Source organism: Pavona decussata, unplaced genomic scaffold, assembly GCF_977016875.1.
Source record: "Pavona decussata unplaced genomic scaffold, jaPavDecu1.1 SCAFFOLD_59, whole genome shotgun sequence".
NCBI lineage: Eukaryota > Metazoa > Cnidaria > Anthozoa > Scleractinia > Agariciidae > Pavona > Pavona decussata.
The window spans coordinates 637,501-653,909 of NW_028145481.1; the positions used below are offsets into that span (position 1 = coordinate 637,501).

General features: G+C 39.7%; 3 protein-coding genes across 4 annotated transcripts in view; 2 read left to right on the forward strand and 1 right to left on the reverse strand.

Moving 5' to 3' along the window:
- LOC146479300 (activating molecule in BECN1-regulated autophagy protein 1A-like) overlaps positions 1 to 3,772 on the forward strand; it is an 18,446-nt gene extending 14,674 nt beyond the window's left edge. Inside the window, exons 9-12 of the mRNA XM_085110933.1 lie at positions 1,151 to 1,336; positions 2,381 to 2,538; positions 2,938 to 3,077; positions 3,352 to 3,772. Of these exons, the coding sequence (XP_084967059.1) occupies positions 1,151 to 1,336; positions 2,381 to 2,538; positions 2,938 to 3,077; positions 3,352 to 3,388 (521 nt within the window). The 3' untranslated portion in view covers positions 3,389 to 3,772. The remainder of the gene's footprint in view (positions 1 to 1,150; positions 1,337 to 2,380; positions 2,539 to 2,937; positions 3,078 to 3,351) is intronic.
- Positions 3,773 to 4,934: 1,162 nt separating this feature from the next.
- On the reverse strand, positions 4,935 to 11,072 carry LOC146479301 (activin receptor type-2A-like). Of its 2 annotated transcripts, none has more exons than XM_085110829.1 (4): positions 10,934 to 11,072; positions 9,606 to 9,748; positions 5,614 to 5,765; positions 4,935 to 5,137 (listed from the first exon to the last, which is right to left on the reverse strand). In XM_085110829.1, the coding sequence occupies exons 1-4, from the start codon at positions 10,998 to 11,000 to the stop codon at positions 5,107 to 5,109; spliced, it is 393 nt and encodes a 130-aa protein (XP_084966955.1). In that variant the 5' UTR covers positions 11,001 to 11,072; the 3' UTR covers positions 4,935 to 5,106. The 2 variants fall into 2 exon arrangements, with proteins under 2 accessions (XP_084966955.1, XP_084966956.1); XM_085110830.1 differs by lacking the exon at positions 10,934 to 11,072 and adding an exon at positions 9,890 to 9,950.
- LOC146479302 (activating molecule in BECN1-regulated autophagy protein 1-like) lies at positions 6,674 to 15,398 on the forward strand. The gene is made up of 5 exons (XM_085110831.1): positions 6,674 to 6,800; positions 11,118 to 11,245; positions 13,720 to 13,877; positions 14,596 to 14,735; positions 15,007 to 15,398. Exons 3-5 carry the CDS (start codon positions 13,767 to 13,769, stop codon positions 15,107 to 15,109), a joined length of 354 nt encoding a protein of 117 aa, XP_084966957.1. The 5' UTR covers positions 6,674 to 6,800; positions 11,118 to 11,245; positions 13,720 to 13,766; the 3' UTR covers positions 15,110 to 15,398.
- Positions 15,399 to 16,409: the final 1,011 nt, after the last annotated feature.

Sequence of the window (16,409 nt, forward strand, 5' to 3'; positions counted from 1 at the left end):
CAACTTCAACTCTTTCATCATCTTACTAATGTAAATCAACTGACTACAGCATTTATCGTCTCCTTGCTCATTTGTTTTCTGGATCATTTCAGGTGATAAGTTTATTTCTATGACAAGATGTCTCCTTATTAGAGCTCTAGAGAAAGCTGAAGATATTGTGAATATGTTTGGTCAGAAAACTGAGTCAGGAGTTCGCGATTTAGTGTGAAATTTCGAGAAATTTCTCGCAAAAAAGTAATTATCAGTTCAAAAGAAAGTTCGTTTCCTCGGGCGTCCGCATATTTTGCAAGCTTTTTCAAAATTCTAGGTTGCTCAGTAAAAGTCTTCTTAACAAGGGTTAAATGGCATGGGTAAATTAAAATAAACTCCTTTGAATCATCATTTTGTATTTATCAATCATTTTAATAATGTTAGAAGCAAATGCGATAACTTCAGGTCAAGTTTCAGCAATAAACACAAACTTATAATTTTCACTGTTTTTTCACTCGGCGAAACAAACGCACTGATCATTTTTGCAGCTGAATATAACCTACTAATCTCAACTGGAACGTTTGCACTAAGATTTGACCTCGTCCCAAGGCAAATGTCAGTTTCACCAGTACTTTGTGTAATTAATAAGATGTAATTTTTCTGGCGCGGACAATCTCAGCTTTTCCGATCAGCGCAAGTACACGTAACTCTTCACTGCAACATTTTCAGCATAATTCATGGTTGAAAATAAATCAGCACTTACCTATATCGAGAAAAGAAGATTAAAAGTCTACTCAGCAAGAAAAAAAACCCCATCCAGAGCCTGGCTGGGAAAAAAAAGTCGTTTGATGCAACAAAATCACCAGCGCCATTTTCGAAACTAGACAAAATCCCGCGCTTCACAGGAAGTGACGTCACGATGGCCCGTATCATCCGGACAGCCGAGCCCACGAGTTGACCTCTCCCTCCTGGATTCTGGAATTTTTTGGCGACCAGCCGCTGGACAAAGAGCCTGAGGACTGTTGGTACGACATCACAATACAATACAATTTATAAGTTTCTCCCATGTGGGTTTTCCAGAACTAATTTTTTATGCATTGAGTGCGTGACGCGCTATAATAGAAAGCGAATTTGTGATATCAGTTCTTAGGGCTAGTATTAACTGGGGGTTTGCTTTCAGGCGATTCTCACGTGATCGCACCGAGCTGTAAAATTCATAACGATGCGAGTTGCGACATCTCCACCGATGGAAAACTGCTGGCCACGTTTGTACCTAGTGCCCAGGGCTTCCCGGATGACGGAGTGGTTGCTGTGTTTTCTCTGGAGAAAGCAAGTTTAGGACAGTGTGTGTTTACGAAAAAATTCGGTAAGAGCTTTCTGTATAGGTATAACTCTCTTCTAATTTTAACCCAGAATACAAGCTTCTTTTCAATAAGTTTAATTCAAGAAATTCTATCTGGACGCAACGTACGGGTGACCCCCACAACAACAAGAAAACTTTATTGACATCACAAGTAGATAAATTTGTACTTTAATTCTTCCACCCGCATGTAGCTAAGGTAATAGAGGCGGAGGAGAAGAACAAGAAATTACAAATAAATAAAATTGTAACTAAATTACAACACTAGTTGTAAAAGTAACAAAAGGCAACACTAATATTATGGATTATGAAAAGATGAAAAAATGAGATGTTGTAAAGACTAGTAAATTTAAGGAGAAAGAGAAAGAAAAAATACAGAACTATAGTTACTACATTACATTGATAATTTGAATGATCTCGAAATGGTCTGAAGTCATCATCTTTTATGAGAATTTCCATAAGTCTTGATTTAAGTTTCTTTTATCCAGGATTCTAAGGGTAATGAGCTTCAGAGTAATGGTCCAATTCTCAGGAACTGATGAATCTTTCACTTTCTCAAGACTGGAGTGTTCAATGTACATGTAGAAGTTATCTTTAGCAGAGGAAGTTCATCTTCAACCCAAATTACCATCAAAATTCGTCGTCAGCTACTTTAGTTACCTTCGGCGGGAAAAATCGCCATCAGTTAAGAGACCATTATCACTTGGCGGCCATGTTGAGTCTCGGCGGAATAAAAAGCTTTGTCTTCGCACTGCAAGCCTCGACCAGACGCAAATTCAGTGCGAGGCTTGCTGTGCAAAAACAAAGCTTTTTATTCTCCTGAGGAGATATATAGGCGACATATATAGGTATATAGGCGGCAAAGTCGCCACCATTTCGTCAATCTTCGGCGCAAGCGCGAACGTTCCCTGGTACGAACTTCTCTTTAAGCCTACAACTCAAATCAGTTGGCTTTGTCTTTGCATGTTGTTAATTTGAATTTGCCGCAAGGGTTCTTGGAGATGTATGAGCACCCGAATTAAAACATTTAGTGTATTGCTGTTCTTTTAGGTCCAAATGCCATCTCCATCAGCCTGTCTCCACAGAGTCGATTTATCATGATTGGCTTAGCAGCCAGGAGACTTCACTTTCATCTTACGTCAAGGCAGATGGTGGCGCAAATCTTTCGGCTGGCGGACAAAGACAGCAATGACCCTGATGGCGCCAAGGTAAGTCAGTAACTGTTAGAAGAGAAGTACTCTTTGTTATTTTATTACAGTGGAACCTCTCCTTACGGACACCCCTCTAGAGACGGCGAGGACGCCAACGAAAACGGGACTTAAAAATTAACCTTTGCGTTTTCTGAATAAATTCGCGACAATTTCTACTCATTTAGTTTTTGTAATGAGGCCGAACTATCCAGAATCTAGCGCGTTGCGGCGATGTTGGCTCAGTCATGTAGTGCACTTTTGAAACTTCTTGTCGTTAAATGCTCGACCCTTGTTGTTCATCGTGGCGTTTTGTTAAGTTTCTCAAGAAGAAGTTAAACCATGATTCTGCAGAACATAGTCTACTAATATATTTTATCTTCGCTTTATTCTAAATGTCATTTTTTTTTTCCTCCCTAGCCGGTTTTGAGCATCATGCATGAATGCAACGCAGATCAGCGATCCCACGTGAGTGTCAATGCAGCATTCTTCCATCCCCTGGTGGGGAATGGTTTGGTCTATGGAACCAACAAAGGTCATCTGCAGATGCGTCAGTTCGGGTAACATGTTTTTCTTCTTCGTTGTTGTTGTTTTCAGTCGATGCGTTAGAGATTTGCGTTGCGAATGTGTGGGGGCATACTCAGAGTAAAAGTGAAACCCCGTTTAATGACCACGCCGTTGCCACCATGCTTCCAGGACCTGGACGTTCCGCGGTAACTCCTTCTTGGCTCAAACAAAACCTAACGAAGTTACGTTTTTTAGGGGGAAATGGTTTTGCTCTGTCCTGTTACTTTTACAGACTTCTAATCCGTTTTTTTCTTTTTTCTTTTGCAGACATCGTCGTACAAACAGATTTTCAGATCTGACATGAATTAATTCCCGGGCACTGCCCTGTATTGTTTCGTTGAAACAGTTGTCTTGCCACTTTTAAGCATCTCGTCAGTCGGGCAAAGAAGTGGCACTTTTTATAAAAGCACTCAGATTTAAAGAAACCTTGTTTCTTCTCGGGTTGATAAAAAGCCTTGGCTGACTAAGCCTTCCTTGAAGACTCGTGTATTTTCAAGTACTGAGTCTTTGTACAATGTGCTAAGAGAGCCATCGGACACACTGGAGTTGGCGGAAGCTAAACAGGATGTCATCTGCAGCCTCTCTTCTTGTGTCAGCGTTGCTCTCTTTTTCTTGAAGCATGCAAGCGTGCACTTTGCAAGTATTGTACGAACAATTCACGAATGAAATAAATTATTTTTCCTTTAAATTTACTGAACTTACTGAAGATCGATCGGTGAATGGGTTCTAGTTCTCCGGGGTATGTCTTGTTGATCTATGCAATCGATCCGCAGCAAAACGATTCTTTACAGTGCGATGCGCCTTATCGTGGCCACCCAACAAACTTTATTTTACAAGTTAGCCGATCAGGATATGCGAATTTGACTAACGGTGACGCCTCCTTGCAAAGTCCAACAGGCAAGTGACGTAACAACGAATTATTGTGTATATTTTGTATTTTATGGCTAACTTGTAAAAAAAAGTTTGTTGGGTGGCCACGGTAACGCGCGTCGCACTGTAAGAGAAGAATTGGAGAATAAAATATATTGGTTGGTGGGGAGGCGATAGTCTATTCGAGTTTTCACGCAAAAGGCGAATGGTGCACGTGTTTCTGTGTTTCACCTCTTAAAACCCGCCCCCTCTGTAATAAGCCCCCAGTTTAAAGGTCACATTAATTTTTTTGATAACCCTTCCGTCCCTTTCTCTTACGCCCCCAACATTTCCCTGCTACAAAACACAACACGAAAGAAATACTTCAAAACTCAATGGTAAACAAATCAGTTGCTCTCCGAATACTTGGTCTCCAACATACAAAATTATCATTGTGGTGACGTAAAAATGGCTTTGTGATACATAACCCATAAGTACTATTTTAGTATCGCCGGAAACGCATGATTTGAAAATAAAGCGTGGTGATGCGTACGTGGGGGGAGTAGAAACGAATATTTGGAATCTCTGTATGGTGGCCAAATTACGTCATCAACTGTGTTGATAGGACAAATATGTACTTGATTTTGAAATTAGCCTTCCTCGCCCTCCATCCCGGGAAACTCATAGAGCTTTTGCGATATGGAGCATATGCAAGCGACCAACCGCTGGCCAAAGAGCCTGAGGACTCTGGGTACGAGATTGACGGCCATGTTGGTGTACGTAAAACACAAGCAACCTCGTTCCCAGGGTCCTCTCTCTTCCTCCCTTGAGAGTACCATGAGAACGAGATTGCGACAATGACGTCACGTTCATACGCTTGATCCCTGAGAGAAAGAACGCTAGTGTTGATTCGCAATACTCAGAGAGCTTAGACTCGCATGAGAGGGGTGGAAGAGTTGAAATGTCGACAACAAGAAAACAAAACCAAACAAACAGGAAACAAGTATTAGTTTTATTAGCAACTTGGGCTATTTTATGGTATTAATTATTGATATTTATTTATTTAGTTTTTTCCTGATATAGTTCATATATAGGACGCGCCCTATCTTTTGCTATTTTACTCTTCTGTCAAGATTTCTTCTCATCTTCGCAGCTTGTTCTTCGTGGCTTGTATCAGGCGTCCCTCAAAGTATCGTTCTGTAAACTAGAAAATGTAATAACCCGATTCAGTTTTTCTTTTTGTGGGGAGGTTGGAAAGGGGGTTCAAATCCGTCATTCTATCGATTGATCATATTTTCTAGCGTAAACAAGTATAGTATCGGTAATGTTCTGAATTTTGACTTTCCTAAGGTTCAGACCGGCATGTTTCCGGTGGTTATGAGAAATGCAGTACGACTGAGCCGAACGCTCTTCGTTTCAATTGTTTGTTTTTGGTAGCAAACAAATCGTTTCTTTTTTTGGCAACAATGGTGTTGATGTCGTTGTTTTCATACCTCTAAGTGGTAGTTACACCCTTTTTTGGGGGGAATTCCTCTCAGAATTCAAGCGACGATCCCGTCCAATTAGTTCTAATGCGCAATCTTGTGAGGAAAACAATCTAACAAACTAACAGCAAAACGTAAAACAAACATTGCTAGTATTAAAAGTTTGACGCCTACACCTAGTACAAATGATTCTCACCTGTCAGAATTGCACATATTCCCCGTACAGCAACAAAACACGAAGTATTCTGATCTGTTTTTCCAGTCTTTTGATACAGGCCGTGGTTGGCAGTCACTGTGCGGCGAACACTCGTCTTTGGCACTGGGCCACCAGCAACCTTTGAGCATTGGCTATTGAAACAAGGAAGTATGATAAACGAGAAATATGTAGCAAAGTACTGGGAATTGCAGTGAAATAGTTTCAGTCTTTATTTAACAACTTGAAAGATGCGAGGCTGTTCGACAGAGAACAGCTAATTAATGCTTATAAGAAAGTCCACGATATTTCGGTTAGACGAAACTATCATGAGCCAATCTTCATCAGGGTCTAGAAGAGCTTAGTGAAAATAGAAACGGTTACAATATTGGCGGTCAATATATAAAACAAGGGCGGTAAGACAAAATGATGATACACGATAGCTGTAGACAAAACAAATACAGTTTAACTGACTCAGTAGAGCAGTAAAAAGGGGATCGGCTGAAAATAAGCACATTAAATATGAGAAAGATTATAAAGTTTCATCACGCCTCTCTATTCCGGCATGACGTTAGGTTTTAGTCAAGTATATCTGCTTCATTTAATTAAATGTCTTCCCTTGGCTTTTTAAAGGCTGTCGTTATTTAAAGTTATAAGCTCCATGGCCAGTGCTGATGATTTCAAGTTTGTCGATCAAGTGTCTGGGAATAGCAAAGTGTTGTGATACGGTCTGATACGGCAGTGGACCGTGATCAAGTTGTTGGCAGCCTGACGTAAGACCCGTGTCCCACAGACCGGACCAAACACAAACGGCTTTGCCGCACGCCAGCTTACGCCAGCGCGCTAGCTTTCGCTCCTCCCAGTGGCCGGAAACTGAAACGTTACAGGCGATGCAGGCCATGCCTCACGTTTTTGGGAAATCAGTTCAACCACAGTCCAGACAATATTATATGTTATAATCGGCCTAAATTAAAGACAATGCATGATAACCGTTACTTAAGATCTAAGCGCTGATTGGTTGAAAATTATTGTCATTGAGCTAAGCAAGGGCTAAGCTCCTTTGTAATGATAGGCTTCGTGGTGAAAACAAGATTTTCTTCACTGTTCATTTACATCCACTATCTGCATCAAGGGTGAGAAAACTTTATTTGCCTTTGATAAGAGCTGTAATCCACTTTCCCAATAACAAGGTAAACTTTGAGCTTATGTAGAATTAAGTTTCGTTTCCGTTTCAAACATTTTTGCAACACTAGTTCAAACTGATTAAGCTTATAAACTTAGCTTAAGTCTTAAGCCAAGAACGTTTTCCGTAAGTCTGCCGCTTAACTCTTTACAGCTCATGAGACTTTTATCACGTAATCATAATTCAAAATTTTGATGCAAACCAGGTAACTGAAAATCATTGACATTACTAACTTGTCTTTTTCCGAACAAACGTCTATTAAATTTTCAGACTTACGAAACCATATTTTCGCGCTATTTTAAAAGGCAAGACTCCGGCCAACCTGGCTCGTTTACTTATTTTAAGGTGCTCTTCAGTTTTGCTTTGTGACCAAGCTCGATGGAAATCGTTTGTTTTCTCCTAAACGAGCATAGTGATCCCCTGCCGGTAATCTTTAAATCTTTGCTTTTGTCATGCAAACATTTTCGCTGGGCAGCACGTGGGGGATGTAAACTTCTCAAGCCGAGACTGAAAATAGGCCTTTGGAAAAAAGATACCTGCCAATTAAAAAATAAAAAAAATACAACTAACAAAAAGCTGGGAGAGTTTTAGCCCGCGTCTGGGGTGTTGGTTGTTCGAAATCTAATTAATGCTAATCCCCAATTAACGTTAACCGAGGTCATCTCGCCCCTTTTAAAATGTTTTTAAAAGCTTATTTAAAGCCCAGCTTTAATAGTGAAAACTAAGGGACAAATATCTTTTGGAAAAATTTTTATTAAGCAGTAGTTAAACTCGAATCAAAATTCACCTTAAACCAGGATTAGCTTAATCGGGTTTTCAACCACTGGGCCCAAGTCCATTCTTGTTTATTTTTGTATAATTTTTGTGGAAGAGCAGAACTTGTTTCGAAACCGGGGAAAAATTGCCCTAAGGCACTGAAAATCTCTTTCAACACAGCACCAATGGTGGCCAGCCTTGACATGATTAGCACACAAGAGTAGAAAGCAACCGTGCACGACCGTTTCTCGTCAGCACACCGCGTAGCTTGCGTAGTGAGACTCAGCGACACTTTATTTATCCCATATATACTGCTAGTCATTCTGAGCTAAGGGTGGAGATTGGTCATTAGTCACGTCACACATTACGTGTGGCAAATTGCCAAACATCAATCTAATCTCAAGTAATACATGTCAGTACTGTGTCGAGAAAAATCGGGGAACGACCGACATCTTCCTCTCCTAAAATGAACTTTTATGACTAGATTGTGGTTCTGCTGAGTGATGGACATTGACATCTTCTTTTAGAACCAATTACACTAGAGAGTAGGTCAAACAGTGCGTTTGCAACAAATTAAACTTATGGGCCTCCTATGAATGACAATTTAGCCATTTCGTTGCAACTTAGGTACGGCCCCAACAAAGATCATCATTGAGGGCGGATGGGCAGGGGCTCTCAAGAGATTGGGTTGCATGTGAGGGGAAGTTTCGCTTGAAAAGGTGTCTTTTTCTCTGTGGTACTAAGTTTACGAAAAGGTAGCCAAAATTACAATCTTTGCATTTTAATAGGTGGTTTTCACCTCACACATCGTCACGCAAGTGAAAAAATAAAATCAAGAAATTGATATGTTGTAGAAGAGTGATACACGAACAACGTGTGAAAGCCACAGGGCTGTGCGATATCTCCTAATCGAGTTATTCGAGAAAATGTACCACGGAAAATTACAGAGTTTAGTATGGGACGCCATGTTGGTGCCCCGTCTGATGGGCACCAACATGGCGGCCGGAAACCAGCAAAAACATCTGGAGTTTACCTTGGCTTTTTCAAAGCCTTTCTTCTCTCTGCTGAACTTTCACACATTGACATTAACGCTTCTATTAAATGTTAGCTGATCAAACCTAAAAATAACACGAGGCGAATCGATGTTTTCATGTACGTGACATGTTTAGAGCAGCAATCCTTCTGTCACGCACTGCGCAAAGATCTAAAATTCAAACTGCTCTATTTTCAAAACAAAGAATGCAATCCTGCTGAAAACAAGCAAGCCGATAGAAATTTAGATTTCCTCATATGTGATGAAGATAAAAACCCAAAACTGTGTTTAGTTATGAATTTCAGTTTTTTATGACGTCATGTGAAAACCAAGAATTTAACGGTCGCATTCGAGAATGTGGACCGCAGTAGTAGGAATTAAATCCAAATGTGAGGGTCACAAAAACTGAGACTGGAAATTCCCACCGCCGGAAAGTAACTGAGGATTTTATCTTTGAGTTGCAGGGCCGGGATTCAATTTTTTGTGTGTGTTTTGCGTAGTAGAGACCATTTAAGTAAATTTGAAATTTGAAAGGGCGTTGGCTTGAACCACCGGGAGGAACCTCTGAATGAACCTCTATCGTATACCGTCGCAAATGACTTTCAACACCTTAATACTCTCTGGAAGAGATTCAAGTACACCCTTAAAGGTTTGTGTACTATTGTCAATTGAAAGTTTAATTGAAAAGTTTACATTAATAAATGCGTAATAGAAATGTTATTATTATTATTATTATTATTATTATTATTATTATTATTATTATTATTATTATTATTATTATTATTATTATTATTATTATTATTATTATTAAAGTTCAACTTATAGATTTTCAAAGTGTTCCTAAAAATAGCTGACATAGTCATTTTAACATGATTAAGCTTTCTGACAGCTAATTACTAAACCAATACGCTCCCCCCCCCCCCCACCCCCAACCCTAACAACTGGTGATAACAGGCAAACACGGGAGCAGACAGTTGAAATACATAAAACCTAAAGGACACCTTTCAACTCAGAGTGAAATACCTCTGTCGTCGTATTAATTTTCACCTTGTACAAAGAGAAGCAATGGTTTTCTGTGGATGTACAGTTCTTGATAGTCTCGACATCTTTACAGGGTGGATTGGAACATCTGTTTGCCTTATTGTAGAAGTAACACTCTCGGCAATCTAAAAGGAGATAAGAAACTTTTCAAGAGACGGATGAAAAACTGCAAATGGGTTCATTGTAGTCAAATATAATATGGTTAAACAGAGAATACAAGATACCGTGGATTGCATGATTTGTGCACCCCCAGCAAACGCGCATACCTTTTGAGCATCTCCACATGGTTCCAGATACTAGGGCTTGGCGGTCTCTCCTAATACAGAGAATTTCTGGTGGCTTATGATTAATTATGTGGGAAAACCAGATCTCGACAAGAGCTCCTGTGTTTCAAAAAGAAAATTGAGCGTAACCATGCAGTGTTTAGAGATATTTAAGATTCAATTTTGGAGAAAATACCATACATTGTGATGTACTTTAATGCTTTTTAGAACCATTGTCGCTGAGAAATGCGTGCTTAGCCCTATTTTTCGTTTTGGATTCCAAATATCTTTGCTTAAGTTTACGTTCTCCACACGGTCATAAATCGCGAAGGATACCTTGCACTAAGACGTACCAAGTGGGTTCAAATAGGACTGACTCATTAATTTGTGAACGTGTTGAAAGATACAAAAAATGCCGAACGCCCCTTTAATCGAAATTTAATAAACAAAATGCTATTAACTAGCATTCTATAATCATGTAAGTACATGGTTTCCACGTTATGTGCAAATTAAAAAATAATATAATGAGACTTGATTTCATTGATTACTGGTGACTCAGAAATTAGTATAATAGCTCTACTAAAAACTAGAAAACAAAAACGACAACAATATCAGAAGAAATACAGGAAGAACAATCATTCAAAAGTATACTTAATGCTAAAATGTTCTTTTGAGGAATTTTTCTTTGCAAATTTTAAGGAAGCATTTATGCGATAGAATTTTCCGGAGCTATATATATCTCAGCGTTAACATCAATAAAATGGAAAATTCTTCGGCCTGAGTTTTGCTTTTTGACACTGATTATGCTGATTACGCTCGATGGTCAAAAAATCTGACTATTATCCTCGAAAGACTCGAAACACAACATTGCCATGTTCCATTATGCCCAATCCCATAAGAAATATATTGATCATTTAAAACGAACTTTTAGTTACAACGGGGCCCTTTTATGGGAAAACTTGCCACACAGATCCTTTATAAATTTCGTCTACATCCATACAAAGTCGCATAAATGTTACTATGTCTCAAGCAACGCTTTATACAAACCTGCTACAAGAACAACAGCTAGTATAACAGCCAAAGATATGAGCAGCTTTCGGCCTTTTCCATCCATCGTCAAGAAGGGGGAACAAAAAAGACACTGGTTCTGCAAAAAAGGAAGAAATCACTTCAGTGCAGAATTCAAGTTAACTAAAGCTTCCACCCACTAAATGGATGTTTCTTTTTATAGCTTGTTATCTCCCAATAACAATCGGGAGTGGTTAAGCCTCAAGTAGAGAGAGTCTGGCGCGTGGGAGGAAGATCATCAAAACATCACGGCACGGAGCTCAGCAAATGATTCGCCAAATTTGAAACCAGGTGATGTACATATGATGGCTTATTCTACAAGATTCTATAGGACATGTTAATATACCACTCATAAGAGATAGATATTTTACATTTCTTTATCTATTTCGGCTTAAAAGTGAATTTCATTACCTCTCTAAAGTTAAAGTTCAAGGCAAAGTTAACGTTCTGTGGGCGTTGTGTTCAAGATTTACTTCCCGGGTAATTTACTGAATCAGGAGGTCGGTAAACTGTTTTTGCATAATGTGTGGTCTAGACACTTCTATAAATACCTCTAGATGGCATGTTATCACCATTTGTGGTGTTCAAATGAAATTAGTAAACCATCATTCAGCACGCGGTTTAATCAGGAAACTTTTTTTTTTTGAAAAAGTCTGGCACGGTGGCTTATGTTCATTAATTTTTGGGTCGATATAATTTGTTTACAGTGCTTGTAATCCTTTTTCTCACGCTTCCGTAAAGAAGTCTTCTATGTCGGTCTCCAGTAGGGTGTTCCTTTATCAGATGAATTTCCTTCCACAACTGATATAAATAGTGAAAACAACGCAGGAATAGACAGCGATGATGAAGACACAGAAATGACTTGTATGTTGCAGACCAAGTAGCTCAAGCCGATCCATGATGATCAGCATCCAGGAAAACATTTGTGGGCTTTTCATTTCCAAGAAAAAACTAAAATTTCTCAGTTTTATCAAACAACGAGAAACAAGCAGGCCAACATTTTTTTTGATTTTTAATTTTTTTAAATTTTTTAGATAAAACTAGTGAGCAGCACGTTTTCGAACTCTTACAGTTGTAAAACGATTTATTTTCTCCTACGCGTTTCGTGTGACTAACGCACACTTCGTCAGGGAGTTTTACAATACAACATAAGTGACCTTGTATATATACCTACATAAAAGGCTAAAATAAATTTTACATTACGTAAAACTGCACCTACGCTAGCGGATTTACATGTAGGAAACAGGCGAAAAGGTGTACAAGGCGTTACATATTTTGTGCTTGACATAATTTTGGGGCCCACAGTTTTAGCTAAAAGACTCTGGGTAGCAAAACAGATCGTATTAAACTTACTTACTGTATTAGCGATAGTAGCATCTCCTTTCTGGATTTGTTTCTCTATAGAGATATCTCATCAAATGTACTACATTTTTCTACTTTTCAAAAGCCTCTTAACAAATATCTGTATATACCTTTCGAGTCGTTTCACCCTTCTAGCAATAAGAAAGTTTTTATTAAGGGGGAATTAATGAGGTACGCTAGAAATAGTTCTTCCTTTGCGTCCTTCGCTGAGACTAGGGAGAAATTTTGGAAACGTCTACGGGTGAGAGGTTATCCCTTCAGATTTTTGCTTCCACTGTTTCGCGCAATACGTTACAGTGATAGGAAAGGTTGGCTTAGAAGTAAACCTAACAAAAGGTCAGGGGTTAACAAGACTATTGTCTTTAAAACCACCTTTAACTGCAGTCACGCACGTATCAAGCATGTTATCAGCCGGATACTACTAGATTTGGATTCAGCACTGTCTGTTACAAGTCTGCTGTAACTTTAGCTAATCTATGTAAATAAGCTGTACAAAATTTTTTGGTGCCCACATGTCAAGCACAAAATATGTAACGCCTTGTACACCTTTTCGCCTGCCTCCTACATGTAAATCCGCTAGCGTAGGTGCGGTTTTACGTAATGTAAAATTTATTTTAGTCTTTTATGTAGGTATATATACAAGTCACTTATGTTGTGTTGTAAAACTCACTAACGAAGTGTGCGTTAGTCACACGAAACGCGTAGGAGGAAATAAATCGTTTTACAACTGTAAGAGTTCGCAGACGTGCTGCTCACTAGTTTTATCTGAAAAATTTGAATGTCACCGTGAAATTTAATTTGCGGACACAAAAAACAAAGAAAAGGCCAACTTTTTTCCGCCGCCTATCCCCCCGCCAATCTTGCCTCGAGCTTTCGTAATTTGGAAATGTAAGACCTAGTGTTTTCGGATTGATAAAAGTTTGTTTTCAGGTACTGAAGAAAGATCAGCTAAGATTTTCGGATAGGAAATAAGACCTAGGGTTTTCCAAAAATGGACAAAAATGCCTTAGTAGTTTCGAAAAGACTCAAGTTCCCCTAGAATGACCGAACAGATAAAATGTTATAGCGCGGCCTGAAATGAAGCTACAAAGCTTTAGAGGCACCCCAGAAGGCCTAAAATTGCGTTTCAAAGGATTTGAGAGGGACCTGTCGTTGGGTGCCTCTGATATAATTATAGGTATATGGACGGCAAACTCGCCACCATTTCGTCAATCTTCGGCGCAAGCGCGAACGTTCCCTGGTACGAGCTTCTCTTTAAGCCTACAACTCAAACCAGTTGGCTTTGTACTTTGCCTTTGCATGTCGTTAATTTGAATTTGCCGCAAGGGTTCTTGGAGATGTATGAGCACACGATTTAAAATAGTATACTTAAAATAACATTTAGCGTATTGATGTTCTTTTAGGTCCAAATGCCATCTCCATCAGCCTGTCTCCACAGAGTCGATTTATTATGATTTGCTTAGCAGCCAGGAAACTTCACTTTCATCTTACGTCAAGGCAGATGGTGGCGCAAATCTTTCGGCTGGCGGACAAAGACAGCAATGACCCTGATGGCGCCAAGGTAAGTCAGTAACTGTTGGAAGAGAAGTACTCTTTGTTATCTTATTACAGTGGAACCTCTCCTTACGGACACCTATAATACGGACACCTCTCTATTACGGACAGTTCACTTGGTCCCTGAGAGACCGAAATCCATATAAAACCTACTTCTCTAAAACGGACACCTCTATAATACGGACACCTCTCTATTACAGACAGTTCACTTGGTCCCTGAGAGACCGAAATCCATATAAACCCAACCTCTCTAAAACGGACACCTCTATAATGCGGACACTTATCCCTGTCCCCTTGGTGTCCGTAATAAAGAGGTTCGACTGTATTAAATTTGAAGTTCGGATTTGAAGTAAGAAAGCGACCTTAATTAAATAATTATTAGGGACCTTTATAAGTAGAGGCGGCGAGGACGCCAACGAAAACGGGACTTAAAAATTAACCTTCGCGTTTTCTGAATAAATTCGCGACAATTTCTACTCATTTAGCTTTTGTAATGAGGCCGTACTATCCAGAATCTAGCGTCGTTGGGGCGATGTTGGCTAGATGTTGGCTCAGTCATGTAGTGCACTTTTGAAACTTTTTTTCGTGAAATGCTCGACCCTTGTTGTTTATCGTGGTGTTTTGTTAAGTTTCTAAAGAAGAAGTTAAACCATGATTCTGCAGAACGTAGGCTATTAATATATTTTATCTTCCCTTTATTCTAAATGTTATTTTTTTCTCCCTAGCCGGTTTTGAGCATCATGCATGAATGCAACGCAGATCAGCGATCTCACGTGAGTGTTAATGCAGCATTCTTCCATCCCCTGGTGGGGAATGGTTTGGTCTATGGAACCAACAAAGGTCATCTGCAGATGCGTCAGTTCGGGTAACATGTTTTTCTTCTTCGTTGTTGTTGTTTTCAGTCGATACGTTTGAGATTTGCGTTGCGAATGTTTGGGGGCATACTCAGAGTAAAAGTGAAACCCCGTTTTATGACCACGCCGTTGCCACCATGCTTCCAGGACCTGGACGTTTCGCAACTCCTTCTTGGCTCAAACAAAACCTAACGAAGTTACGTTTTTTAGGGGGAAATGGTTTTGTTCTATCCTGGTTACTTTTACAGACTTCTAATCTGTTTTTTCTTTTTTCTTTTGCAGACATCGTCGTACAAACAGATTTTCAGATCTGACATTAATTTATTCCCAGCTGATCGCACTGCCCTGTATTGTTTCGTTGAAACAGTTGTCTTGCCACTTATAAGCATCTCGTCAGTCGGGCAAAGAAGTGGCACTTTTTATAAAAGCACTCACATTTCAAGAAACCTTGTTTCTTCTCCGGTTGATAAAAAGCCTTGGCTGACTAAGCCTTCCTTGAAGACTCGTGTATTTTCAAGGAGTCTTTGTACAATGTGCTAAGAGAGCCATCGGACACACCAGAGTTGGCGGAAGCTAAACAGGATGTCATCTGCGGCCTCTCTTCTTGTGTCAGCGTTGCTCTCTTTTTTTCTTGAAGCATGCAAGCGTGCACTTTGCGAGTGTTGTACCAACAATTCACGAATGAAACAAATTATTTTTCCTTTAAATTTACTGAACTTACTGAAGATCGATCGGTGAATGGGCTCTAGTTCTTCGGGGTATGTCTTGTTGATCTATGCAACTAATCGGCAGCAAAACGATTCTCTGCAGTGCGACGCGCCTTACCGTGGCCACCAACAAACCTTTTTTTCACAAGTTAGCCAATCAGGATACGCCAATTTGATTAACGGTCAACGCCTCCTTGAAAAGTCCAACAGGCAAGTGACGCAACAACGAATTATTGAAAACATGTCGTTTTGTAGTTACGGCTAACTTGTAAATTAAGGTTTGTTAGGTGGCCTTGGTAAGGAGCGTCGCACTGTAAAAGAAAAATTGGAGAATAAAATATATTGCTTGGTGGGGAAGCGAAAGTCTATTCAAGTTTTCACGCGAAAGGCGAATGGCGCACGTGTTTGTGTGTTTCACCTCTTAAAACCCGCCCCCTCTGTAATAAGCCCCCAGTTTAAAAGGTTACATTAATTTTTTTAATAACCCTTCCGTCCCTCTCTCTTACGCCTCAAACATTTCCCTGTTAGAAAACACAACACGAAAGAAATACTTCAAAACTCAATGGTCAAAAAAAATCAGTTGCTTTCCGAATACTTGGTCTCCAACGTGCCAAAACGTAAAAATGGCTTTGTGATACATAACCCATAATAGCTGCTATTTTGGTATTGCCGGAAACGCGTGATTTGAAAATAAAGTTTGGTGCTGCGTCGGTGGGGGGAGTAGAAAAGAATGTTTGGAATCTCTGTATGGTGGCCAAATTACGTCATCAACTGTGTTGATAGAACAAATATGCACTTGATTTTGAAATTATCCTTCCTCGCCCTCCATCCCGGGAAACTCATAGAGCTTTTACGGTATGGAGCATATGCAAGCGACCAACCGCTGGCCAAAGAGCCTGAGGACTCTGGGTACGAGATTGACCATTAAATGACAAGGCGTGTCGGCCATGTTGGTGTACGTACACACAAGAAACCTCG

Coding starts and splice junctions, on each gene's coding strand:
- LOC146479302 (XM_085110831.1), top strand. CDS start 13,767: ATGATTTGCTTAGCAGCCAGGAAACTTCACTTTCATCTTACGTCAAGG. Junction 13,878..14,595: donor ATGACCCTGATGGCGCCAAG/GTAAGTCAGTAA, acceptor TTTTCTCCCTAG/CCGGTTTTGAGCATCATGCA. Junction 14,736..15,006: donor CTGCAGATGCGTCAGTTCGG/GTAACATGTTTT, acceptor TTTCTTTTGCAG/ACATCGTCGTACAAACAGAT.
- LOC146479301 (XM_085110829.1), bottom strand. CDS start 11,000: ATGGATGGAAAAGGCCGAAAGCTGCTCATATCTTTGGCTGTTATACTA. Junction 9,749..10,933: donor AGCTGTTGTTCTTGTAGCAG/GTTTGTATAAAG, acceptor ATCTCCTTTTAG/ATTGCCGAGAGTGTTACTTC. Junction 5,138..5,613: donor AATATGTGCAATTCTGACAG/GTGAGAATCATT, acceptor TACATTTTCTAG/TTTACAGAACGATACTTTGA.